A 27036-nucleotide genomic window follows, 5' to 3' on the forward strand; every position below is an offset into this window, starting at 1 on the left:
TCAGTGTTGCTTCCTGAGTGGACAGTTTGATTTCACAGAAGTGTGATCGACTTGGAGTTACATTGTATTGTTTAAGTGATCCCTTTATTTTTTTGAGCAGTGTATTTTTGTTGTATATAAACTACCTTAATGTTGCTGGACTCCAGGAAGAGTAGCTGCTGCCTTGGCAGAACTAAATGGTGATCCTTAATAAATATGTACACAAAAAGGTAGAAATATGTAATAACCTTGTTTTAATGAGCTCTGCCCCAAAACAAGACCACATTTTGGTTGGTCCGCACCAGTCCAAATCTTAAAACAAAATCATAGATGTCTACACTATATGACCAAGAGTATGTGGACACCTGCTTGTTGAACATCTCATTCCACAATCATGGGCATTAATATAGAATTGGTCCCCCCCCCCTCCCCCTTTGCTGCTATAACAGCCTCCACTCTTCTGGGAAGGCTTTCCACTAGATGTTGGAACATTGTTCTGGGGACTTGCTTCCATTCAGCCAGAACAGAATTAGTGAGGTTGGGCACGGATGTTGGGCGATTAGGCCTGGCTCGCAGTCGACGTTCCAGTTCATCCCAAAGGTGTTCGATAGGGTTGAGGTCAGCGCTCTACGCAGGCCAGTCAAGTTATTCCACACCGATTTCGACAAAACATTTCTGTATGGACCTCGCTTTGTGCACGGGGGCATTGTCATGCTGAAACAGGAAAGAGGATTCCCCAAACTGCTGCCAAAGTTGGAAACACAGAATCATCTAGAATGTCACTGTATGCTGTAGCATTAAGATTTCCCTTCACTGGAACATTTGAGCCTAGCCCGAACCATGGAAAACAGCCACAGATCATTATTCCTCCGTCACCAAACTTTAGTTGGTACTACGCATTCGGGCAGGTAGCATTCTCCTGGCAGCCGCCAAACCCAGATTTCTCCGTCAGACTGCCTGATGGTGAAGCGTGATTCATCACTCCAGAGAACGTGTTTCCACTTCTCCAAAGTCCAATGGTGGCGAGCTTTACACCCCTCCAGCTGATGCTTAGCATTGCGCATGGTGATCTTAGGTTTGTGTGCGGCTGCTCGGCCATGGAAACCCATTTCATGAAGCTCCCAACAAACAGTTATTGTGCTGACGTTGCTTCCAGAGGCCGTTTGGAACCCGGTAGTGAATGTTGCAACCGAGGACAGACTGATTTTTACAGGCTTCAGCACTTGGCGGTCCCATTCTGTGAGCTTGTGTGGCCTACCACTTCATGGCTGAGCCATTGTTGCTCTTAAACGTTTCCACTTCACACTAACAGCACTTACAGTTGACCGGGGAAGCTCTAGCAGGGTAGAAATTTGACAAACTGACTTGTTGGAAAGGTGGCATCCTATGAGGGTGCCACGTTGAGAGTCACTGAGCTCTTCAGTATAGCCATTCTACTGCCAATGTTTGTCTATGGAGATTGCATGTCGGTGTGCTCTATTTTATACACCCGTCATGAACGGGTGTGGCTGGTGGCCACACCCGTTCATAGCCAAATCCACTAATTTAAAAGGTTGTCCACATGCTTTTGGCCATACAGCATACCTGTGATGCACACAAAGTACTTTATTTTCAACACAAAATCACCCTTCAATAACACAACTGCGTGTAAGGGACAATCTCATTAAAAACATGGTGAAACGCTTGTAACCAACCATAAAGGGTCATAATTCTTTCCTCCATCTTACCTCCTTTAAAAAGGGCCAATCTAGCAGTTGAAACCAAATCGAAGTGTTTGTCTCCAACCGTTTCGGTAAAAAGCGGGGGGTTGAGCTGAAGAAACGTAATCACTCAAATTCCTAGAGATATGGATGCAGGGACTGACCATCCATGACATCAAAATTGAAGTTTTCACCATGTCATTAGGATATAGTGTTTTGTTTACATTGTTTACAAACATTGGAGTAAAACAAGCTTATATTTTGGGTTCTGATGGGGTAAAACTAAGCTCCTGAGGCATTTTAAAGTCATATTCTTCTAGAATTAAATGGTATTATATCATTACTTTAAAATGTCCAAAAATGAATCTAGCAACTGTAGATTGCCCCTTTAAATATTCAGGAAAGTGGCCTTTTCGTGTATGAAATATAGACAACCATTAAACATACTAAGATCTCCTTTAAACTAGAGGCTCTATATGTAAATATGAATATAATGAATGTGGTGATTGACTATAATATCTATGTACAGAATAAATATTAAATAATTGGTCTACAGTGAAATCGGGGATGAAAGTCCGTGTTTGGTTATTAAAACACTTATCTTGTTGAAATAGTTTTGAAACCCTACGACCAGAATATACAAATATTACACAAGTAGTCAGGTAAAATACAAATCATTGACAAAACTTCAACATTATGGGCCTCCATTTTCTGTACGATGTGCAGTGTCTGACTAGCCCGGACGACAGAAGACCTACTCTGTTATGTAGAGACCAGGGTTGGGGTCAAATTCCATTTGAATTCCAGTCAATCCAACAAGTACACTGAAAAGCAGATTCCAATTCTAGTCCATGCTTTTCAATGAGGAAAATGTGGAATTGGAATGAATTGAACTGAAATGGAATTGATCCCAACCCTGACAGAATTAACATCAGGAGGTTAGAAAGACACACAAATAATACTTCATCGACACCTTTTGAGGGATATTGGACTGACTACAGCTTTTGAGGGATATTGGACTGGCTACACCTTTTGACTGATCATTGCACTACAGCTTTTCAGGGATCATTGAAGTTGTTTGAGATTCAACTCTAGACCACCACAAAGAAATGGAGAACATACACAGAGTAAATACGATCAGGAACACATTCCTAATATCGAGTTAATTCCTTCTTTAACCTGTCTCCTCCCCTTCATCTACACTTATTTAAGTGGATTTAACAAGTGACATCAATAAGGGACCATAGCTTTCACCTGGATTCACCTGGTCAGTCTGTCATTGAGAGAGCAGGTGTTCATAATGTTTTGTATCCTCAAGTGTCTAATGAGTTTACAGCGGCTCCTCCTAGTGGTCATCAGCTCACTATGGTGATATTCTCAACACTAGTCACTATCTAGCCATGCTGCAGTGTACAGAAGAACAGGAATTTCTCTCATTGCAGCATGGCCATCTAGTGAAAACTGTTGTCAACCTAAAGTATGAAACATGGACTGAATAGACTGATGTAAGGCTATGTCTCTAATGGCAGTCTATTCCCTATATAGTGCACTATGTTTTGGTCCCAAATGGCAGTCTATTCCCTATATATTGCTGATGGATTCTATTAAAAGTGTAACATGTTTCAAGTTAAACTGTCGTTTGTTTGTATCCTATTTAGTGAAAGATTACTGCGAGTATTAATGGAGTTCAGGCCATGAAACTGTGTGTATGCTAGTTTAGAAATGTTGAACTAATCAGATAAGAGGAAATTGTCTAGGATCAGAGGGCAGGGTCAGGCCCAGAACAGAAGATGGACGGCGTGCGATTCTGACATCTGGCTAAACAAAGAGAGAACCATGGACATTCAACAGGGGAAAGGAGGGAATCTCATTGGGGCCATAAACTGTATAGCTGGGGAGGTGACTGCTACAAGGGAAGAGTATATTAAACTGTATAGCTGGGGAGGTGACACCTATAAGGGAAGAGTATAATAAACTGTATAGCTGGGGAGGTGACACCTATAAGAGTATATTAAACTGTATAGCTGGGGAGGTGACACCTATAAGGGAAGAGTATAATAAACTGTATAGCTGGGGAGGTGACACCTACAAGGGAAGAGTATAATAAACTGTATAGCTGGGGAGGTGACGCCTACAAGGGAAGAGTATAATAAACTGTATAGCTGGGGAGGTGACACCTATAAGAGTATAATAAACTGTATAGCTGGGGAGGTGACGCCTACAAGGGAAGAGTATAATAAACTGTATAGCTGGGGAGGTGACGCCTACAAGGGAAGAGTATAATAAACTGTATAGCTGGGGAGGTGACACCTACAAGAGTATAATAAACTGTATAGCTGGGGAGGTGACACCTACAAGGGAAGAGTATAATAAACTGTATAGCTGGGGAGGTGACGCCTACAAGGGAAGAGTATAATAAACTGTATAGCTGGGGAGGTGACACCTACAAGAGTATAATAAACTGTATAGCTGGGGAGGTGACACCTACAAGAGTATAATAAACTGTATAGCTGGGGAGGTGACACCTACAAGGGAAGAGTATAATAAACTGTATAGCTGGGGAGGTGACACCTACAAGGGAAGAGTATAATAAACTGTATAGCTGGGGAGGTGACACCTACAAGGGAAGAGTATAATAAACTGTATAGCTGGGGAGGTGACGCCTACAAGGGAAGAGTATAATAAACTGTATAGCTGGGGAGGTGACACCTATAAGGGAAGAGTATAATAAACTGTATAGCTGGGGAGGTGGCACCTACAAGGGAAGAGTATAATAAACTGTATAGCTGGGGAGGTGGCACCTACAAGGGAAGAGTATAATAAACTGTATAGCTGGGGAGGTGACACCTATAAGAGTATAATAAACTGTATAGCTGGGGAGGTGACACCTATAAGAGTATAATAAACTGTATAGCTGGGGAGGTGACACCTATAAGAGTATAATAAACTGTATAGCTGGGGAGGTGACACCTACAAGGGAAGAGTATAAACTGTATAGCTGGGGAGGTGACGCCTACAAGGGAAGAGTATAATAAACTGTATAGCTGGGGAGGTGACACCTACAAGGGAAGAGTATAATAAACTGTATAGCTGGGGAGGTGACGCCTACAAGGGAAGAGTATAAACTGTGTTGTGATCTTTCTAAATGTGTGCACTCAGCTGACTGTATCCTTGGTATTAAAAACACTCAAAACTCCTCTTGAGCTTTTGGTCTCAATTCCTTATTGCATAGAGGTTGCAATAGCATTTTTGTTTTTAACAGAACACTACCTTCTACCAGGACCCATAGGAATCTGGTCAAAAGAAGTGCACTGTATAGAGAATAGGGTACCATTTGGGACTTCACCACTCATCATTCTCCCAGATCAGCTGTGTGACCTGTAGCCATCTATTCTACTCATCATTCTCCCAGATCAGCTGTGTGGCCTGTAGCCATCTATTCTACTCATCATTCTCCCAGATCAGCTGTGTGACCTGTAGCCATCTATTATACTCATCATTCTCCCAGATCAGCTGTGTGACCTGTAGCCATCTATTCTACTCTTCATTCTCCCAGATCAGTTGTGTGGCCTGGAGCCATCTATTATACTCATTATTCTCCCAGATCAGCTGTGTGGCCTGTAGCCATCTATTCTACTCATCATTCTCCCAGATCAGCTGTGTGACCTGTAGCCATCTATTATACTCATCATTCTCCCAGATCAGCTGTGTGACCTGTAGCCATCTATTCTACTCTTCATTCTCCCAGATCAGTTGTGTGGCCTGTAGCCATCTATTATACTCATCATTCTCCCAGATCAGCTGTGTGGCCTGTAGCCATTTAAAGGGACAAGCAGAATATTTGGAATGATACTGATTGAGATGCACACTAAAACAGAGTGATGATTAGGACTATAACACTACATGTTAACTGAATCATCCAGCCAGGGGCCGCAGGAAAATCAATCAGTTAGCATCATAACCTGTTTATATATATATATATACACATACAGTTGAAGTCGGATGTTTATATACACCTTAGCCAAATACATTTAAACTCAGTTTCACAATTCCTGACATTTAATCCTAGTAAAAATTCCCTGTCTTAGGTCAGTTAGGATCACCACTTCATTTTAAGAATGTGAAATGTCAGAATAACAGTAGAGAGAATGATTTCAGCTTTTATTTCTTTCATCACATTCCCAGTGGGTCAGAGGTTTACATACACTCGATTAGTATTTGGTAGCATTGCCTTTAAATTGTTTAACTTGGGTCAAACGTTTCGGGTAGCCTTCCACAAACTTCCACAATAAGTTGGGTGAATTTTGTCCCATTCCTCCTGACAGAGCTGGTGTAACTGAGTCAGGTTTGTAGGCCTCCTTGCACACACACGCCTTTTCAGTTCTGCCCACAAATTTTCTATAGGATTGAGGTCAGGGCTTTGTGATGGCCACGCCAATACCTTGACTTTGTTATCCTTAAGCCATTTTGCCACAACTTTGGAAGTATGCTTGGGGCCATTGTCCATGTGGAAGACCCATTTGCAACCAAGCTTTAACTTGGCTGATCCTGACTGATGTCTTGAGATGTTGCTTCAATATATCCACATTATTTTCTTTCCTCATGAAGCCATCTATTTTGTGAAGTGCACCAGTCCCTCCTGCAGCAAAGCACCCCAATAACATGATGCTGCCACCCCTGTGCTTCACAGTTGGGATGATGTACTTCGGTTTACAAGCCTCCCCCTTTTTCCTCCAAACAGTTCTATTTTTGTTTCATCAGACCAGAGGACATTTCTCCACAAAAGCATGATCTTTGTCCCCATGTGCAGTTGCAAACTGTAGTCTGGCTTTTTCATGGCGGTTTTGGAGCAGTGGCTTCTTCATTGCTGAACGGCCTTTCAGGTTATGTCGATATAGAACTCGTTTTACTGTTGTTATAGATACTTTTGTACCTGTTTCCTCCAGCATCTTCACAAGGTCCTTTGCTGTTGTTCTGGTGTTGATTTGCACTTTTCGCACCAAGTCCGTTCATCTCTAGAAGACAGAACGCGTCTCTTTCCTGAGCGGAATGATGGCTCCGTGGTCCCATGATGTTTATACTTGCGTACTATTGTTTGTACAGATGAATGTGGTACCATCAGAAATGTGGAAATTGCTCTAAGGATGAGCCTTTTTTCTGAGGTCTTGGCTGATTTATTTTGATTTTCCCATGATGTCAAGCAAAGAGGCACTGAGTGTGAAGGTAGGCCTTGAAATACATCCACAGGTACACCTCCAATTGACTCAAATGATGTCAATTAGCCTATCAGAAGCTTCTAAAGCCATGACATCATTTTCAGGAATTTTCCAAGCTGTTTAAAAGGCACAGTCAACTTAGTGTATGTAAACTTCTGACCCACTGGAATTGTAATACAATGAATTATACGTGAAATAATCTGTAAACAATTGTTTGGAAAATTACTTGTGTCATGCACAAAGTAGGTGTCCTAACCGACTTGCCAAACTAGTGGTGTGGAGTGGTTGAAAAACAAGTTTTAATGACTCCAACGTGTATGTAAACTTCCGACTTCAACTGTATATATTCTTATGTGCTTGTGTGTTTTCAATTCCTGTGCACATTTGTGTGTCTGTCTGTCTGTGTTCAGTTCTCTGTATCTGAGGAGTCCGAGACATCGTCAGCCAGACGAGCTTGTTTCTTTCTGACGTTCCAGTGCAGACACTGAGCCAGGCTCTCAAACCAGTCGTACACCAGATCATGACAACAGATGGATGGTACCGGATAGCACGACGTAGTGATCTTTATACTGCAGGGAGAGTAGGGGGAGACGGTGAGGGGAGAAGAGGGGAGGTGAGAGGAGTGGTAAGAGGGGGATAGAAGGGAGATTAGGGTTGATTAGTGTTCTAGCATGGATCTTCCATTCTACCTGATAGTATGTGGAAGCTATTACACTGTAGTAAATGGTGGTAAGGTGAAGGACAGTGAAGTTACCAGTCTCCATGGCTGATCTCCTGTCTCTTCCTGCCATCGAATGACACCCAGCATGTGTTCCTGGCATCAGGGGAGAGGGTGATCTGCAGACAGACAGAGACAGACAGACAAGGTGAAGAGGTCAACACATCCATAAGACAGATCCACTCCCTCTCTTCTCCCCACTCTCTTCAACCCTCCCCTCTCCTCCCTACTCTCTTCAACCCTCCCCTCTCCTCCCTACTCTCTTCAACCCTCCCCTCTCCTCCCTACTCTCTTCAACCTTCCCCACTTTCCCCTCTTCTCCCCACTCTTTACAACCCTCCCCACTCTCTTCAACTCTCCCCTCTTCTTCCCACTCTCTTCAACCCTCCCCACTTTCCCCTCTTCTCCCCCACTCTCTTCAACCCTCCCCACTCTCCCCACTTCTCCCCACTCTCTTCAACCCTCCCCACTCTCCCCTCTTCTCCCCACTCTCTTCAACCCTCCCCTCTTCTCCCCACTCTTCAACCCTCCCCTCTTCTCCCCACTCTCTTCAACCCTCCCCACTCTCGCCTCTCCTCCCCACTCTCTTCAACCCTCCCACTCTCCCCTCTCCTCCCCACTCTCTTCAACCCTCCCCTCTTCTCCCCACTCTCTTCAACCCTCCCCACTCTCCCCTCTCCTCCCCACTCTCCCCTCTTCTCCCCACTCTCTACAACCCTCCCCACTCTCCCCTCTCCTCCCTACTCTCTTCAATCCTCCCCTCTCCTCCCCACTCTCCCCTCTTCTCCCCACTCTCTACAACCCTCCCCACTCTCCCCTCTTCTCCCCACTCTCTACAACCCTCCCCACTCTTCTCCCCACTCTCTTCAACCCTCCCCACTCCCCCCCCCACTCTCTTCAACCCTCCCCACTCTCCCCACTCTTCAACCCTCCCCTCTTCTCCCCACTCTCTTCAACCCTCCCCACTCTCCCCTCTTCTCCCCACTCTCTTCAACCCTCCCCACTCTCCCCCCACTCTCTTCAACCCTCCCCACTCTCCCCTCCCCACTCTCTTCAACTCTCCCCTCTCCTCCCACTCTCCCCTCTTCTCCCCACTCTCCCCTCTTCTCCCTACTCTCTTCAACCCTCCCCTCTTCTCCCCACTCTCTTCAACCCTCCCCACTCTCCCCTCCCCACTCTCTTCAACTCTCCCCTCTCCTCCCCACTCTCCCCTCTTCTCCCCACTCTCTACAACCCTCCCCACTCTCCCCTCTCCTCCCTACTCTCTTCAACCCTCCCCACTCTCCCCTCTCCTCCCTCCTCCCTACTCTCTTCAACACTCCCCACTCTCCCCTCTCCTCCCCACTCTCCCCTCTTCTCCCCACTCTCCCCTCTCCTCCCTACTCTCTTCAACCCTCCACACTCTCCCCTCTTCTCCCCACTCTCTTCAACCCTCCCCAATCTCCCCTCTCCTCCCCACTCTCTTCAACCCTCCCCACTCTCTTCAACCCTCCCCACTCTCTTCAACCCTCCCCACTCTCCCCTCTCCTCCCTCCTCCCTACTCTCTTCAACACTCCCCACTCTCCCCTCTCCTCCCCACTCTCCCCTCTTCTCCCCACTCTCTACAACCCTCCCCACTCTCCCCTCTCCTCCCTACTCTCTTCAACCCTCCACACTCTCCCCTCTTCTCCCCACTCTCTTCAACCCTCCCCAATCTCCCCTCTCCTCCCCACTCTCTTCAACCCTCCCCACTCTCTTCAACCCTCCCCACTCTCTTCAACCCTCCCCACTCTCCCCTCTTCTCCCCACTCTCTACAACCCTCCCCACTCTCCCCTCTTCTCCCTACTCTCTTCAACCCTCCCCTCTTCTCCCCACTCTCTTCAACCCTCCCCAATCTCCCCTCTCCTCCCTACTCTCTACAACCCTCCCCACTCTCCCCTCTTCTCCCTAATCTCTTCAACCCTCCCCTCTTCTCCCCACTCTCTTCAACCCTCCCCACTCTCCCCTCTTCTCCCCACTCTCTTCAACCCTCCCCACTCTCCCCTCTCCTCCCTACTCTCTTCAACCCTCCCCACTCTCCCCTCTCCTCCCTACTCTCTTCAACCCTCCCCACTCTCCCCTCTCCTCCCTACTCTCTTCAACCCTCCCCACTCTCCCCTCTCCTCCCCCACTCTCCCCTCTTCTCCCCACTCTCTACAACCCTCCCCACTCTCCCCTCTCCTCCCTACGCTCTTCAACCCTCCCCACTCTCCCCTCTTCTCCCCACGCTCTTCAACCCTCCCCACTCTCCCCTCTCCTCCCCACTCTCTTCAACTCTCCCCACTCTCCCCTCTCCTCCCCACTCTCTTCAACTCTCCCCTCTCCTCCCCACTCTCCCCTCTCCTCCCCACTCTCTTCAACTCTCCCCTCTCCTCCCCACTCTCTTCAACTCTCCCCTCTCCTCCCCACTCTCTTCAACTCTCCCCTCTCCTCCCCACTCTCTTCAACTCTCCCCTCTCCTCCCCACTCTCTTCAACTCTCCCCTCTCCTCCCCACTCTCTTCAACTCTCCCCTCTTCTCCCCACTCTCCAACCCTCCCCTCTTCTCTCCACTCTCTACAACCCTCCCCACTCTTCCCTCTCCTCCCCACTCTCTTCAACTCTCCCCTCTCCTCCCCACTCTCCCCTCTTCTCCCCACTCTCTACAACCCTCCCCTCTCCTCCCTACTCTCTTCAACCCTCCCCACTCTCTCCTCCCCACTCTCCCCTCTCCTCCCTATGCTCTTCAACCCTCCCCTCTTCTCCCTACACTCTACAACCCTCCCCACTCTCCCCTCTCCTCCCCACTCTCCCCTCTCCTCTCCCCTCTCACCATCAGCTCGACCCCAGCAGGCACCACTATGGGTCTGAAGGAGAGGGAGTGTGGGCAGATTGGTGTGACCATGATGGCTGGGACATTAGGATGGATCATTGAGGCTCCCGCTGCTGCTGCATACGCTGTACTGCCTGTAGGGGTCGACACGATCACACCTGGAGTGGTGGAGGAAAGGGAGGGGAGAAGAGAGATAGGTACTGAAGACAGAAGAGTATTTGTTCGCGTCACCACTGTGGAGCTGTGTCATGTCCTGTACTCACCGTCTCCCTGTACAGAGGTGATGAGGCGTCCATCTAGGTACAGGTCAACATTAGACAGGTAGGAGGAAGGGCCTCGGTCCACCACCACCTCATTCAGAACCTACACACACACACACACACACACACACGTTTTCGAACAGTATAGTTTTGAAACAAGGAATAATGGTTTAATGATTAAACTGAGTTAGGTGACAGTATTTGATAACATGTCTAACCATTCATTGCTTTGTCAACATATGACGATGAAAAAACACCATGTTGTTAAGCTAGCTAAGTTAACATTTGTCAATTAGCTTACTAGTTAGCTCCAACTGTTTACTGGTGGTATCCATAACATATATACTATAGCATAGATATACAGAAGATAGCCCTATTTGGTAAAAGTCCATATTATGGCAAGAACAGCTCAAATAAGCAAAGAGAAATGACAGTCCACCATTACTTAAAGACATGAAGGTCAGTCCATCATTACTTAAAGACATGAAGGTCAGTCCATCCGAAAATGTCAAGAACTTTGAAAGTTTCTTCAAGCGCAGTCGCAAAAACCATCGAGCGCTGTGATGAAACTGGCTTTCATGAGGACCGCCACAGGAAAGGAAGACCCAGAGTTACCTCTGATGCAGAGGATAAGTTCATTAGAGTTACTGGCCTCAGAAATTGCAGCCCAAATAAATGCTTCATAGAGTTCAAGTAACAAACACACAATTACTTAGGTTCAAAAATAAACTCAAATGAACACCTACATGTCCAGAGGAAAACAACAAACAATGCATGCAGAGCAGAATTAGACCAAAATACAATTAATGATAAAAACTCAAAAATCAGCAATGAAGTTTTTGGAAACAGCTACAGTGACCTCCTCTCATATCATTACCAAGTCCTGCAATGCCAAGAGCTGAGAAGAGTCCCCTCATCCAGCTGGTTCACAAACACACTGAAGCCTCAGGACCCTCATCCAGCTGGTCCTGGGGCTGAGTTCACAATTCTGTTCTACTAACACACTGAAGCCTCAGGACCCTCATCCAGCTGGTCCTGGGGCTGAGTTCACAAACATGTTCTACTAACACACTGAAGCCTCAGGACCCTCATCCAGCTGGTCCTGGGGCTGAGTTCACAAACATGTTCTACTAACACACTGAAGCCTCAGGACCCTCATCCAGCTGGTCCTGGGGCTGAGTTCACAAACCTGTTCTACTAACACACTGAAGCCTCAGGGCCAGAACATAGTCAGAACAAAAACGACATTATTAAAAACTACTACATTATTAGTCCAAGCTCAGTGAGCACAGCCTTGCCATTGAGAAGGGTAGACACAGGAAAACCTGGCTCACTGTAGAGGAAAGGCTGTGCAACCACTGCACAACAGCAGAACCTGGCTCACTGTAGAGGAAAGGCTGTGCAACCACTGCACAACAGCAGAACCTGGCTCACTGTAGAGGAAAGGCTGTGCAACCACTGCACAACAGCAGAACCTGGCTCCCTGTAGAGGAAAGGCTGTGCAACCACTGCACAACAGCAGAACCTGGCTCCCTGTAGAGGAAAGGCTGAGCAACCACTGCACAACAGCAGAACCCGAGACGGAGCTGTATTTGTAGAAAAATATAAAAACAATTACTGTAATTTCTCCAAATGTGAAATGATTCAAGGTTTCAAAGACCTCTCTGATGAGAGTAGGATAGCCATCCTGTTGGGGGAGGACGCAGAGAGCTGTGGGTTGGCAGCTCACTACATTGTGAAATGATTCAAGGTTTCAAAGACCTCTCTGATGAGAGTAGGATAGCCATCCTGTTGGGGGAGGACGCAGAGAGCTGTGGGTTGGCAGCTCACTACATTGTGAAATGATTCAAGGTTTCAAAGACCTCTCTGATGAGAGTAGGATAGCCATCCTGTTGGGGGAGGACGCAGAGAGCTGTGGGTTGGCAGCTCACTACATTGCTGCCTGCCATAAGATGAGGGACAGTGTCTGACAGACCAACCAACCTCATCTTTGCCATTGTTATTGTCCATTGTAGTTATATTTACCCTTGATTATTGTTGTTAATGATTCAACCACTGACAATTTTGATTATTTTAATTAATTTTAAATAACTTAATTTCCAAAGTAAGCTTTGGCAATATGTACATTGTTACGTCATGCCAATAAAGCAACTTGAATTTAATTGAGTGTGTATGTCACACAAACTGTCCGAGCGCATTAGGGTCTGCGGTCAGAATCCGTCTAGGTGCGCCTTCGTAACCACGGCAACTGGCTCAACATCCAGCCAGCCACGCTTTATTATGACTGCTGCCATGGAGACCGGGAGATGCTCCCAGACAAAATGTTTTGAAAACGGGTTGAGAGGAGAAAATGGAGGAAGGGAGAGAGGGTCATTTGCAGTGTTTTATAATTAGTGTAATTCTGAGACAGATACAGTCTATATTACATAAACATAATTTGTTAGGAAAAACCCTTTTTTGCATCTTAATGAAAACAGACAAACATACATTATTAACCATGATAATTGATTAATTGAACCTGTTAACCACATGTATACAATACATCAAAGTGAGAAGAACAATGTTTCGGTGAACTGGTTCCTGAATAAACTTCAGTTAAAGACATTACATTCCACCACCAGCTGCCCCATTTGAGCTTCTGAGTAGCACAACAGTCAGTCTAAGGCACTGCATTTCAGTGATAAGAGGCGTCACTACAGACCCTGGTTCGATTCCAGGCTGCATCACAACCGGCCGTGATTGGGAGTCCCATATGGCGGCGCACAATTGGCCCAGTGTCGTCTGGGTTTGGCCGGGGTAGGCCCTCATTATAAATAAGAATTTGTTCTTAACTGACTTGCCCAATTAAATAAAAGGATAAATATATATATATTTTTTTTTTTTAACAGAATAATCAGAATCAGAATAATCGTTTGAGCCCCAACTGTTTTGCTAAAAGAAAGTGTGTACAGTACCAGTCAAAAGTTGGACACACCTACTCATTCAAGGTTCTTTATTTTTGCTATTTTATACATTGTAGACTAATAGTGAAGACATCAAAACTATGAAATAACACATATGGAATCATGTAGTAACCAAAATAGTGTTAAACAAATCAAAATATATTTTTCAATTCTTCAAAGTAGCTACCCTTTGCCTTGACCACTTTGCACATTCTATCAACCAGCTTCATGAGGTAGTCACCTGGAATGCATTTCAATTAACAGGTGTGCCTTGTTAAAAGTTAATTTGTGGAATTTCTTTCCTTCTTAATTCATTTGAGCAAATCAGTTGTGTTGTGACAAGGTAGGGGTGGTATACAAAAGATTTGAGGCTGCCATCCAGTTTTTCGTTAAAACGATAAGAACAAATCATAAAATTCCATGTCAATTTCAGTGGCGACCACCCACCTGTTCAGCTTTGGTTTTTTTTGCCTATTTTTTGTATTTATATATATATATATATATATATTTTTTTATCGTTTTGCATGTTATTTTGGTATTAATACGTGCACACATATCAATTTGCAAACAATGTAAATATAAAAATGTTGAGTGAATAAAGCCACATACAGACATGGTCTCTTGCTTTTAATAGGCTACAGCCAAAATCCCACCATAGAAATACGCCGGTGAATCTTTAGAAATTCCCACTATGTTTGTGTATCAGTATAACTTTAGACCGTCCCCTCGCCCCGACCCGGGCGCGAACCAGGGACCCTCTGCACACATCAACAACAGTCACCCACGAAGCATCGTTACCCATCGCTCCACAAAAGCCAGAGCAAGGGGAACTACTACTTCAAGGTCTCGGAGCAAGTGACGTCACCGATTGAAACGCTATTTAACGCGCACCACCGCTAACTAAGCTAGCTGTTTCACATCCGTTACATTTGTACCATTAGGCTGTATATCAAACTCTGTCGCGTTATAAAAACGGCTCGCATCAGGTGCTTGTTTGAGAATGGTCTTCTCTCGTAATAGTATTTTGGAACATTCACGCATATGGCCCGAGACAAGTGAAACACAACGTGATCTGTTTCAGCAGCCTCGTGTTTGTGTAAACATTTTAATAAGGAACCACTGTTGTATGCATTTTATATTTGTCTGGCCTATCGTCCCGCAACGGTCCCAATGTCTGTTTTGAACTGTACCAGAGATTATCATCATCCCCGGGACCCCCTTAATTTGGAGCCCTGCTAGGGAGTAGGGGCTAGTGCAAAAGGGTTTGGAGCTAGGGGTTAGGGATTGAATCTCACCTGCATCTGTAGGGTAATGTTCCCAGCCTCGCTGTTGGCGTGTCCATGGGGCAGCAGGCCATTATGCTCTGTGTCCGGCTGGCCCCCAGCTTGGCCTTGGCCCCCAGACCCCTGGTACTGCTGCTGGCCTGGCTGGCCTGTCCTCTGGAGCATGTCCTTCACCACCTTCACCTTCAGACGACTACGCAGTGTGATGGCTGCATTACCTGGTACACACACAAACAGACACACACAAAGACATCCATCGGATCATGAACTGGCAGATATATCACTAATTGACAGCGCTATTTAATTTTTATTTGAAAGGAATCCTCTACCTTCAAAAACTTTAGCCACCTCTGTCTTGTATGATTCAAACTTAAACGGTGTCAGAAAACCCAGAGAACCCAGATGGAACGCCATAACTGGAGGAACACTGCCCTGAGAGAGGGGGGGGGGGAGAAAGAGAGAGAGAGTGAGTGAGTGAGGGAGAGAGAGAGTGAGGGAGGGAGAGAGAGTGAGGGAGGAGAGAGAGAGTGAGGGAGGAGAGAGAGAGTGAGGGAGGAGAGAGAGAGTGAGTGAGGGAGAGGGAGAGAGAGAGTGAGGGAGGGAGGGAGAGGGAGAGTGAGGGAGGGAGGGAGGGAGAGGGAGAGTGAGGGAGAGAGAGTGAGGGAGAGAGAGAGAGTGAGGGAGAGTGAGAGTAAAACATAGTAAAACACAGTTAAGACTGTTGGTCCATGTCCCCTTGAGCAAGGCACATATCCAGAGCTCTTACAGGAGTAATTAGGGATAAGAGCCTCGGCTAACTGACAAATGTAATTGTAGCTATAACATACTGGAAATATGAATGAGAATAAAGCATCTGTCCTCCTTTTCAGTTCCAGACAGAGGAGGCTGGTGGGAGGACAGGCTCATTGTAATGGAACCAACATGACCATAGAGAACAGGCTCATTGTAATGGAACCAACATGACCATAGAGAACAGGCTCATTGGAATGGAACCAACATGACCATAGAGGACAGGCTCATTGTAATGGAGCCAACGTGACCATAGAGGACAGGCTCATTGGAATGGAACCAACAGGACAGGCTCATTGGAATGGGACCAACGTGACCATGGAGGACAGGCTCATTGTAATGGAACCAACATGACCATAGAGAACAGGCTCATTGTAATGGAGCCAACGTGACCATAGAGGACAGGCTCATTGGAATGGGACCAACATGACAGGCTCATTGGAATGGAACCAACATGACCATAGAGGACAGGCTCATTGGAATGGAACCAATATGACCATAGAGGACAGGCTCATTGGAATGGGACCAACATGACCATAGAGGACAGGCTCATTGGAATGGAACCAACGTGACCATAGAGGACAGGCTCATTGGAATGGAACCAACATGACCATAGAGGACAGGCTCATTGTAATGGCTGGAATGGAAGCCAAGTCATGTTGGTTCCATTCCAATGAGCCTGTCCTCTATGGTCACGTTGGTCCCATTCCAATGAGCCTGTCCTCTATGGTCATGTTGGTCCCATTCCAATGAGCCTGTCCTCTATGGTCATGTTGGTTCCATTCCAATGAGCCTGTCCTCTATGGTCATGTTGGTTCCATTCCAATGAGCCTGTCCTCTATGGTCATGTTGGTTCCTCTATGGGCCCTGGTTAAAAGTAGTGCGCTATGTAGGTACTGAGGGTCAATTTGGAACGCACACAAGTCTGGCCAATGAAAACGGAAACCTCTAAATCACATCATTCTGTTCTGTTCCAAGTATGATGACAGTGGCGATGATGATGATTAACATGGAGATGACAAATCCAAACACTGCCTCAAATGCCACAGACAGACCAAACACATGCAGCCAGCCTGCTCTGAGCCAGGCAAGTACAAGACTCTGGTTAGAATAAGCAGGCGTGTTGGAACAGGGGATCCCAAACTTTTTCACTCGGGGCCCCCCTTCCAGCATTGGGGAACATCTCCCCCCGCGCACCCCGCCACGTCTACTTCTATTGGCACAAGCACCGTTCATGACTCAAACTGTTCACACCCCTCTGTTGGTGGAGAGAACATTTTGCAGGTTTAAAAGATTATTGCCTACAATTTTCACTTTAATAAAAAAAATAATAAAAATTGTTTAAATGGGGTGCAATTTTTTTCTTCCAGTTTAAAGCAAATTCTCTTGCAATTCTATACATTTTTCCATGTCTAATGTGTATTTGTGTGATATTTGAGTGACAAAGAAATTACAACAATATCTATGGGCTAAAAAACAGTTGACATGGTCTAGTTGACCTTTCTGACAAGTTATAAATATCTCTCTAAGGTCGACAATGACTGACATGACAAGAGGAACTGATGATGCACTACCCAATTTAGAAATGGCACCTTGTGCCGTCTACTATTACAACTTTCAAGAGAAAGTTTAAAGCTGAACTGAGTTCCTTTTTAAAACCACTGTTAGATCAGAGCTGGAACAAAAGCTGTGTTGTCTCCCCTGTTATACTGACCTTGTTTCTGAGTACAGAGATCCACCCCCGCCCCCGCTCCCAAACTGTAGAGCAGAGCTTGGCTCCCCTGTTATACTGGCCTTGTTTCTGAGTACAGAGATCCACCCCCGCCCCCCCTCCCAAACTGTAGAGCAGAGCTTGGCTCCCCTGTTATACTGACCCTGTTTCTGAGTACAGAGATTCTCTCCCCCCCCCCCCCCCCTCCCAAACTGTAGAGCAGAGCTTGGCTCCCCTGTTATACTGACCTTGTTTCTGAGTACAGAGATCCACCCCCGCCCCCCCTCCCAAACTGTAGAGCAGGGCTTGGCTCCCCTGTTATACTGACCTTGTTTCTGAGTACAGAGATCCCCCCCCTCCTCCCAAACTGTAGAGCAGAGCTTGGCTCCCCTGTTATACTGACCTTGTTTCTGAGTACAGAGATCCCCCCCCCCCTCCCAAACTTTAGAGCAGGGCTTGGCTCCCCTGTTATACTGACCTTGTTTCTAAGTACAGAGATCTCCCCCCCCCCCCCCCCCCCCCAACCTGTAGAGCAGGGCTTGGCTCCCCTGTTATACTGACCTTGTTTCTGAGTACAGAGATCCCCCCCCCCCAAACTGTAGAGCAGGGCTTGGCAACCCTGGTCCTGGAGGGACGCAGGAACTTCATGTTTTTGGTTTAACTGACCTGGAAGACCAGGTGTGTTCAATTTAGGCAATCACTGAACTGATCAACTAGCTGGTCAGGTATGGTGCTGTCATGACGTTGGCCTGGGGGGGGGGTAGGTTTTTAACAGTCATAAATACCTCTTCCCCCCCTTTTTCCTCTCTACCCTACTGATGTGACATTTGCAAACCCCTTGGTTAACAGAGATTCTGGGAACGTCGGAATGTGGGGGTAAATGAACTATATTCTGACAATGCGACCAATTGAACATATGCGGTGGAACTTAATGAATATGATGTCGGTTCGGTTGTCATCGGAGACATTCTCATCAATGATAAGATGACATAAACTCTACAGTGGAAAGTCTACACATCAGAGTTATTGGATTCACATGGAATTTTTCAATTTAAATGTTTGAATATGAAATTATTTGTAATGGGATGAAATGTGATTTTAGCTTCTAAAATGTGAGATGTGGGTTTTCATAAGATATTGCTGCTCACTCATTGGCCACCCACGTGAAGAGAGAGGTTGTAAACTATGACACACACCCCTTTTCTCCCTTCCTATATAAAGCCCTTGACGACAATAAAACTCCCTGTTCCGAGGATATGAGGGCGACGGTCCGATGTCAGAATGGTTCAGATAATAACTACAGAACGAAGCCAACATCAGCATGAGCTTTGGTTGCGAATGGTATGAACTTTGAACTCTTATTCACTACAGAAGTGATACCTCCTAGCTGTTGAGTTAGCGACCGCAGCTGCAAACGCAGGTTAGGAAGGAACAGACAGAGTATCCCGTCTACCACACAACGACGTTACAACAACGTATCCAATTGACAACCAGAGACATTCTTCAAAGGACAGGTGACTCGGTTTGGCAACACGGCCTTCCATCTACCACCAACCTACTGAAGTGCAGCTCAGAGTAGATATTTATTGCATTTTCCTTTTCCAAATGGGCGGTAATTTAGAATGCATAAAATACTGTATTTACGATAGCATGGCTTCACCCTTTGTTCCTCAGTCTTCTTGCTCTTTCACTCAAACCCAGCCCCTTTTCTTTTGTGTAACCAGCTGTCATAGCTGTTCCGCCCTCTAGGGACGTTTTCCTTTATGACGTAATTTGTAATCAAGTTATGATTAATTGTGTGTATGTGAATTCTGTGTGATTAGTTAGGTATTTAGTAAATAAATAATTAAACCCAATTTTGTATTGCTGATTCAAATTGTTAGCCAGGGTTCTTGCAGATAACCAAGAATTTACAACTTTCAGATGAGACTGAAGTAAGATGAAGATTAATATTGACTGCTATTGATGTAAAATATTACTAGGTCTTTAAGAGTTTATTCAGAAGATAACAGCTCTATAAATATTATTTCGTGGTGCCCGACTCTCTAGTTAATTACATTTACATGATTAGCTCAATCAGGTGATATTAATTACGGATAAATTATTTTATAGAATAGCATGTCATATCACTTAATCCGGCAGAGCCAAAGACACGACAGTGCCTAGTTTGAACAAAATCCTGCCGTACCTGAGGCACTCTAAGAACAGGGTTGCCCAGGAACAGGGTTGCCCAGGAACAGGGTTGCCCACCCCTGGTGTAATGTATGTGTTAGTGGGTACCTGGAAGAGAGAGGAGGCGTAGAGTAGAGTCCCGTCTCCTCCCAGACAGATGATGAGGTCAATACAGTGAGAGATGTCATCATAACCTGGACAGGAAACACAGGTCAGCAATTCAGTAGAACTATATACGTTGTAGCCATGTGACCCAATCCACACGTTTACTGAAGGGGAATGGATCTGACACACTGCTGGGTGGATGTTATGCAATGAGAGATGGTGTGTGTGTGTCTGTTACCTTCTCTAAAGGTACAGAGTTGTTTTCGGATTGTGGCGAAGGTCTCGTCCGTAGTCAGGGAGACGTCAGCCACCACCCTCCTCTCCACAAACACCAGCATACCCTTCTCCTGAAGCACATGGAAATGGAACGTCACTTTACTTACTCAATACTGAATAGAAAGCTCAACACAACCCTAGATCTGATTCGGACCCAACAGTCTGATATCATCCTAGTGAAGCATGTATGAGACAAGACAAGACTACAAAATTCATGCTTTCATTCAATTCTGGGACTGCATGCTTCCACCAAGATAAATATTTTATAAAACTGCATTGATCTCTATAGATTCACCATTGATAATGTACATAGCTCCTATTCAAACGCATCATAAACAACAACGTGTAAGCACATGCACACACTCACACAGAACCACACACACTTCAGCTCTATGATATAGTACCTCAACGAGGAAGTGGCAGAGTTCTTTGAATGGTTCTACCAGGCTCTCGTCTCGTATCTTCCTGATGACTAAAACGTTGACTGGTGGTTTGTTCCATGTCAGGCGCTGACTGGCCGGATCCTGGATGTGCCTGAGGACGACGACGACACACAAACAATCAAACTTCATTAAAAAGTAGTCTACATTTATTTATACATTTTACAGTTCGCCTCACAACATCAGGCACAGAACAGTACAGCTACACACACACACACTTCCATTGGCCGATTCCATATTCCCCTTTACCAAAAATACATTTTTCTAACTAGTCTTGAATTTCCTTTTTGTTACCATTTAAACGACGTCCGGTGGTTGCACTGAAGATAATCCCTCATTTCAAAAATTCAAAAGCTGTTCTGAACAGTCATTCATTAACATGGTAAATACAGAATTAGATAACGAAGTCCAAACTCCACAGCTACTCAGTCTCACCAGATCCCAGGGTTGATTATTTATCTTTACTGTCTAGATGGACAGTGTGTCTATGTAGAGTAGGTGTTATTGTCATGCAAAAGCATGCCTGTGTCATGGTAATTAACAGTTTATTAACATAAGCAAATTCCGCATCTCCAGGCTGGCACTCATACAAGCCTCCTACAAGCCACTAATGCACGCTTTTGAAACATCTACATTTTTTTTTAAGTATAATAAATCAATTTGATATACACCGTCATAATAAATCCATTATTTTAGGCAGGTCTAAAGAAACATTATGATACGAAGACAACGTGTTTCAGAAGAACAGACTGTATGTTATCTGGCTATGCACCATGCCAATGGCAGCCGAGGCTGTAGTTCATCTAGCAGACAAGATATATCTGTTCCATTATTATAATATTATATGATGTTAAAGTAAGATGAATATAATTGAACTTGGTAGAATAGAATCAAAAGGAAATGTTTCCTGTTGAGCTTAAAGGTGATCATTTGAAACAGGTCCAATATACTAGATTTAGAGTTATTTGGCAACTTTAGCTGTGAATGATACAAACCTTAGAAATCAAAACATACACTGAAACACAATACATGCAACATACAACAATTAACAGTTTAACTGAGTTATAGTTCATATAAGTAAATCAGTCCATTTTTTAAAATTCAATAGGTCCTAATCTATGGACTTCACATGACTGGGAATACAGATATGAATCTGTTGGTCACAGATACCTTTATAACAAACATATTAATAAATAAATAAAGGGTAGGGGCGTGGACAGAAAACTAGTCAGTATCTGGTGTGACCACCATTTCCCTCATGCAGCACGACATCTCCTTCGCATAGAGCTGATCAGGCTGTTGATTGTGGCCTGTGGAAGGCTGTCCCACTCCTCTACAACGGCTGTGCAAAGTTGATGAATTTTGTCGGGAACTGGAACATGCTGTTGTAGACGTCGATCCAGAGCATCCCAAACAGGCTCAATGGGTGACAGTTTGGTGAGTATGCAAGCCATGGAAGAACTGGGACATTTTCAGCTTCCAGGAATTGTGTACAGATCCTTGCGACATTAGGCTGTGCATTATCGTGCTGAAACATGAGGTGATGGCGGTGGATAAATGGCACGACAATGGGCCTGAGGATCTCATCACGGTATCTCTGTGTATTAAAATTTCCATCGATAAAATGCATTTGTGTTTGTTATTCTGTAGCTTATGCCTGCCCATCCCATGATCCCACTGCCACCATGGGGCAGTCTGTTCACAACGTTGACATCAGCAAACCGCTTGCCCACACGACGCCATACACGCTGTCTGGCAAATGCCCGGTACAGTTGAAACGGGGATTCACCCGTGAAGAGCACACTTCTTAAACATGCCAGTGGCAGAGTATGCGAGTGGAGCTTGAGGAGCGCGCCCAATTTGACTGGAGCGTGATTCCCAAAGGTCGGCCTTCTCGCCCGCTCCAATTTCACTCCAGTAGTGCTTTCACTAGCTCAGGGCATGCCCAGCCCAGCATGTACTTCTCCTCTACTTGTGTGCTGCTATAGCCCCTTGCTCCAACTACTGTCATGGAGTTCACTAAATATTTCATAAAGTAACTAATAGAACACGCAGTGCTAAAATCAAGGTGACTTACAAAGATGAGGACCAAAAAGCAAGAGAGGGAATGTGGTGATGTAATGTCCACAACTAAATAATCATAATGGAAGCTGAAGAGACACGTATCCCTAAAGCATGATGGTGTACTTACTACGTGTACATGCTAAAAGAGAGGAACGAGGTGGGTAGATAACTAAGTGTGTCATTGTAGCAAAGTAGTCAAACAAAAAAAATCAGATCTCTTAAAAGTTATGATTTAGAATGGGCCATTATCAAATGGACAGGAAGAGGGGCAGGGAGGGGGGGGAAACATGTCCTCTGTACAGGAAGAGGGGCAGGGGGGGGGGGGAACATGTCCTCTGTACAGGAAGAGGGGCAGGGGGGGGGGGGGAAACATGTCCTCTGTACAGGAAGAGGGGCAGGGGGGGGGGGGGGGGAACATGTCCTCTGTACAGGAAGAGGGGCAGGGGGGGGGGGGGGGAAACATGTCCTCTGTACAGGAAGAGGGGCAGGGAGGGGGGGGGAAAACATGTCCTCTGTACAGGAAGAGGGGCAGGGGGGGGGGGGGGAAACATGTCCTCTGTACAGGAAGAGGGGCAGGGGGGGGGGGAAACATGTCCTCTGTACAGGAAGAGGGGCAGGGGGGGGGGAAACATGTCCTCTGTACAGGAAGAGGGGCAGGGGGGGGGGGGGGAAACATGTCCTCTGTACAGGAAGAGGGGCAGGGGGGGGGGAAACATGTCCTCTGTACAGGAAGAGGGGCAGGGGGGGGGGGGGGGAAACATGTCCTCTGTACAGGAAGAGGGGCAGGGGGGGGGGGGGGGAACATGTCCTCTGTACAGGAAGAGGGGCAGGGGGGGGGGGGGAAACATGTCCTCTGTACAGGAAGAGGGGAAACATGTCCTCTGTACAGGAAGAGGGGCAGGGGGGGGGGAAACATGTCCTCTGTACAGGAAGAGGGGCAGGGGGGGGGGAAACATGTCCTCTGTACAGGAAGAGGGGCAGGGGGGGGGAAACATGTCCTCTGTACAGGAAGAGGGGCAGGGAGGGGGGAACATGTCCTCTGTACAGGAAGAGGGGCAGGGGGGGGGAACATGTCCTCTGTACAGGAAGAGGGGCAGGGAGGGGGAAACATGTTCTGTACAGGAATTTAATTTAAATTTTACCTTTATTTAACCAGGCAAGTCAGTTAAGAACATATTCTTATTTTCAATGACGGCCTGGGAACAATGGGTTAACTGCCTGTTCAGGGGCAGAACGACAGATTTGTACCTTGTCAGCTCGGGGGTTTGAACTCGCAACCTTCCGGTTACTAGTCCAACGCTCTAACCACTAGGCTACTAGGCTAGGAAGAGGGGCAGGGAGGGGGAAACATGTCCTCTGTACAGGAAGAGGGGCAGGGGGGGGAAACATGTCCTCTGTACAGGAAGAGGGGCAGGGAGGGGGAAACATGTCCTCTGTACAGGAAGAGGGGCAGGGAGGGGGAAACATGTCCTCTGTACAGGAAGAGGGGCAGGGAGGGGGAAACATGTCCTCTGTACAGGAAGAGGGGCAGGGAGGGGGAAACATGTCCTCTGTACAGGAAGAGGGGCAGGGGAAACATGTCCTCTGTACAGGAAGAGGGGCAGGGAGGGGGAAACATGTCCTCTGTATGCACTCAAATAGTGAACGGAGGCTGCTTTCCCACCAGTTTGTTTTCCAATCATGCCGAGTAGGAGCATGCAGCCACTTGCTGTGCGACAGGTGATATTCCACCCAAACTCTGTATGCCATGGGCTCTCCAACCCTGTTCCTGAAGCTAGCCAGTACTCTGTATGCCATGGGCTCTCCAACCCTGTTCCTGAAGCTAGCCAGTACTCTGTATGCCATGGGCTCTCCAACCCTGTTCCTGAAGCTAGCCAGTACTCTGTATGCTATGGGCTCTCCAACCCTGTTCCTGAAGATAGCCAGTGCTCTGTATGCCATGGGCTCTCCAACCCTGTTCCTGAAGATAGCCAGTGCTTCATTTGGGAAACCAACTGAAATCTGTTCAGGAACATCGATAGTAACACGTTTTCACAACTAAAGATATTTCATCAAACTGTTTGACAACCCCTCTGTCTGCGCGCTGGAGAAAGGAATGAAGGAAAGAGGAGAAGATGGAAACGCATGGTAGTGAGGTATTCTGTAGCTAAAAGGTAACATGTAGCCTATTAATTATGAAAATATGAAATATGCCCAATGGCATAAGGTAACCAGTCCATTCAGTATGCATAATAACACAGTCCACAGTCAAAAGGCCATTACTAGAATTAGTTTACTGTTGGAGTATAGGCTAGACCCAATTATGTACCAAAGACATCTTAAATCTGTTGTGTTTTTCTGCCGTGTGTAATATGCAGTAAGCTATGTTTCGTTGTTAGGCTTTGAAACATCCACAACGACCATGTGTTCCACTCAGTTGGCATTGGGACCTGTTGAACCTCTATCTTCAAATTGATCATCACAGTGAGGTGAGTTTTAAAAGCATGATAATGTATTGATAAGTGTTTGATGTGATTTTCATTGATATCCGAGTGGTTAGAGGGACAATAGAGAGCTGAGTATCAGGCCATTAGTGACCTGATGGGTGTTAGCCAGTTGGGTACTACCACAGCATGTCCAGAGTGCATAAAAAGAGATTACTGTAACTCAACAGTCACGTGGAATTTTACTGCGGTCATGACAGCCGGTGTACGTGGTAATAAGGTCAATGAAACAGCCATAAGCTAGACCCTCTGCAACTAAGTACCCTAGGTGTTCTGACTCACAGTACCGTTTCACAGGACACTACTACCCAATCACAGTCCTGTCCTTAAATCTCAATAGGACACTACTACCCAATCACAGTCCTGTCCTTAAATATCAATAGGACACTACTACCCAATCACAGTCCTGTCCTTAATGCTCATCTTACCTGCTGATACTGGGACAGTTACATAAGGATTCAATGCCAAATGATGCAACTAAAATAACAAAGACAGAGAGGGGAACAAATTCCAGACAGTGTGTAATGTAAGTGCAATGAAGTTCCCACACCAATGACTTACATGACGGAGGTTGGGTTAGGAAGAATACAGGCTTTGGGTCCAAAGTGAGTAGCAGGATATGGTCCATGGAGAAAGTGAGCTCTCCTGTAGGAGGTAGAAAAGAGGACAGTCAGACAGTGAGCGAGAGAGAAAAGAGAGGGTCAGACAGACAGAGCGAAAGACAGACAAAGACAGACAGAGAGAGAGCCAAAGAGAGAGCAAAAGCAAGAGAGAGCAAAAGCAAGAGAGAGCAAAAGCAAGAGAGAGCAAAAGCGAGAGCGAGACAGACAGAGAGCATGTTCAGCTAGCTACCATAAGGCAGTACTGTGGCTATGGCATGTCCAGCTAGCTACCCTAAGGCAGTACTGTAGCTATAATGGTATTATTATCCCAGTAGTCTCATGTTAGCCTGGTCCCAGATCTTTTTGTGCTGTCTTGACAAATCCTAGACACAAGACAGCACACCAAGCAGCTACTGAAAGAGACTACTGTCCCAGGCTACCTGCGGCTCTCAGACACGCACCTCTTAGGGGAGGTCTCTGCCATCTCTGCCGTCGAAGACCCAGAGGGCTCGGAGTGTTCGTGTTGGCCCGGCAACCTGATTTGCTCGCCATCGGGCAGCAACAGGTGTTCCTGGTCATCCTGATGGTGGCATTGGGACCTCTTCTCCTCCCGTCGTCTCTTAGGTGACTTCCTGTGTTTGGAGGTCGAGGACCTGACTGGTTCTGGAGTGTTGGAGCTTCTCTCTGGTGTAGCTGAGGAACAGGATGACTCTTGACCCTCCATCCTGTAGGAACACACACATAAACCGGGGTTGAAACTGTAAATATCTCTGGATGACCACATGCTGCAGCAGAGTGACTAGTGTCACAACAACATAGTTAACAAAACCATGCACATTGGATTTACAGGGCAAATATATAAACACTATCAACACATGACCTGTCTAATTATATAGCTAGACTAGCCCAAAGGCTAGTATTGAGCCGTTTCAATATCGCCAAATGCTGGCCTTTGGGCTATAGCTAGTCTTGATAACTGGATAAAATTGCTAGCTGGTTAGGTAAGTTAGCTAGTTAGCTATCTAAGCAGGCCAGCTTTAGCCAAAATCTCAACTTGTTTAAAGCCTACACTCCTGTAACCTTAGCACGCCAGCCTTCTAAACAAAGAAAAGCACGGACTAACAAGACATGGCTAACAATGGTTTAATGCCAATGAAAGGTCAACTGGACTAAGTTTAGTTAACTAGCTAGCAAATAAACCTGGTAAAGTTGTCTAAGCTACTGTAGCTACCTTGAGTTGCTAAACAGCTCTCCTTACGACATCATCAGCGCTGTGTTAGCTTCCACGGGTTGAATAGCAAACGAATCTGATGAAATACTAGTAGCTGGTCAAGGGCTAATGTTATAATGCTAATTGTGTGTCTGTGATTTTACTTGCAAAGCTTAACCTAGCTAGCTATCAGAACATCAGTTGACAGAATCAAAACATAAAGGTACATGCGCAGTGGAAGCCATTCGGAAAACT

At 45.9% G+C, this 27036-nt stretch overlaps 1 protein-coding gene across 2 annotated transcripts; it reads right to left on the reverse strand.

Moving 5' to 3' along the window:
• Positions 1-216: 216 nt before the first annotated feature.
• Positions 217-27036, reverse strand: LOC109874506 (NAD kinase). Of its 2 annotated transcripts, XM_020466426.2 has the most exons (12): positions 26803-27036; positions 26033-26296; positions 25531-25614; positions 20387-20516; positions 19945-20053; positions 19710-19795; positions 15259-15361; positions 14942-15147; positions 10708-10807; positions 10445-10602; positions 7650-7732; positions 217-7464 (listed from the first exon to the last, which is right to left on the reverse strand). In XM_020466426.2, the coding sequence occupies exons 2-12, from the start codon at positions 26293-26295 to the stop codon at positions 7302-7304; spliced, it is 1485 nt and encodes a 494-aa protein (XP_020322015.1). In that variant the 5' UTR covers position 26296; positions 26803-27036; the 3' UTR covers positions 217-7301. The 2 variants fall into 2 exon arrangements, with proteins under 2 accessions (XP_020322015.1, XP_020322016.1); XM_020466427.2 differs by lacking the exons at positions 25531-25614; positions 26033-26296; positions 26803-27036 and adding an exon at positions 20717-20845 and having other exon boundaries at positions 7143-7464.

Source organism: Oncorhynchus kisutch, linkage group LG30 (assembly GCF_002021735.2).
Source record: "Oncorhynchus kisutch isolate 150728-3 linkage group LG30, Okis_V2, whole genome shotgun sequence".
Lineage (NCBI taxonomy): Eukaryota > Metazoa > Chordata > Actinopteri > Salmoniformes > Salmonidae > Oncorhynchus > Oncorhynchus kisutch.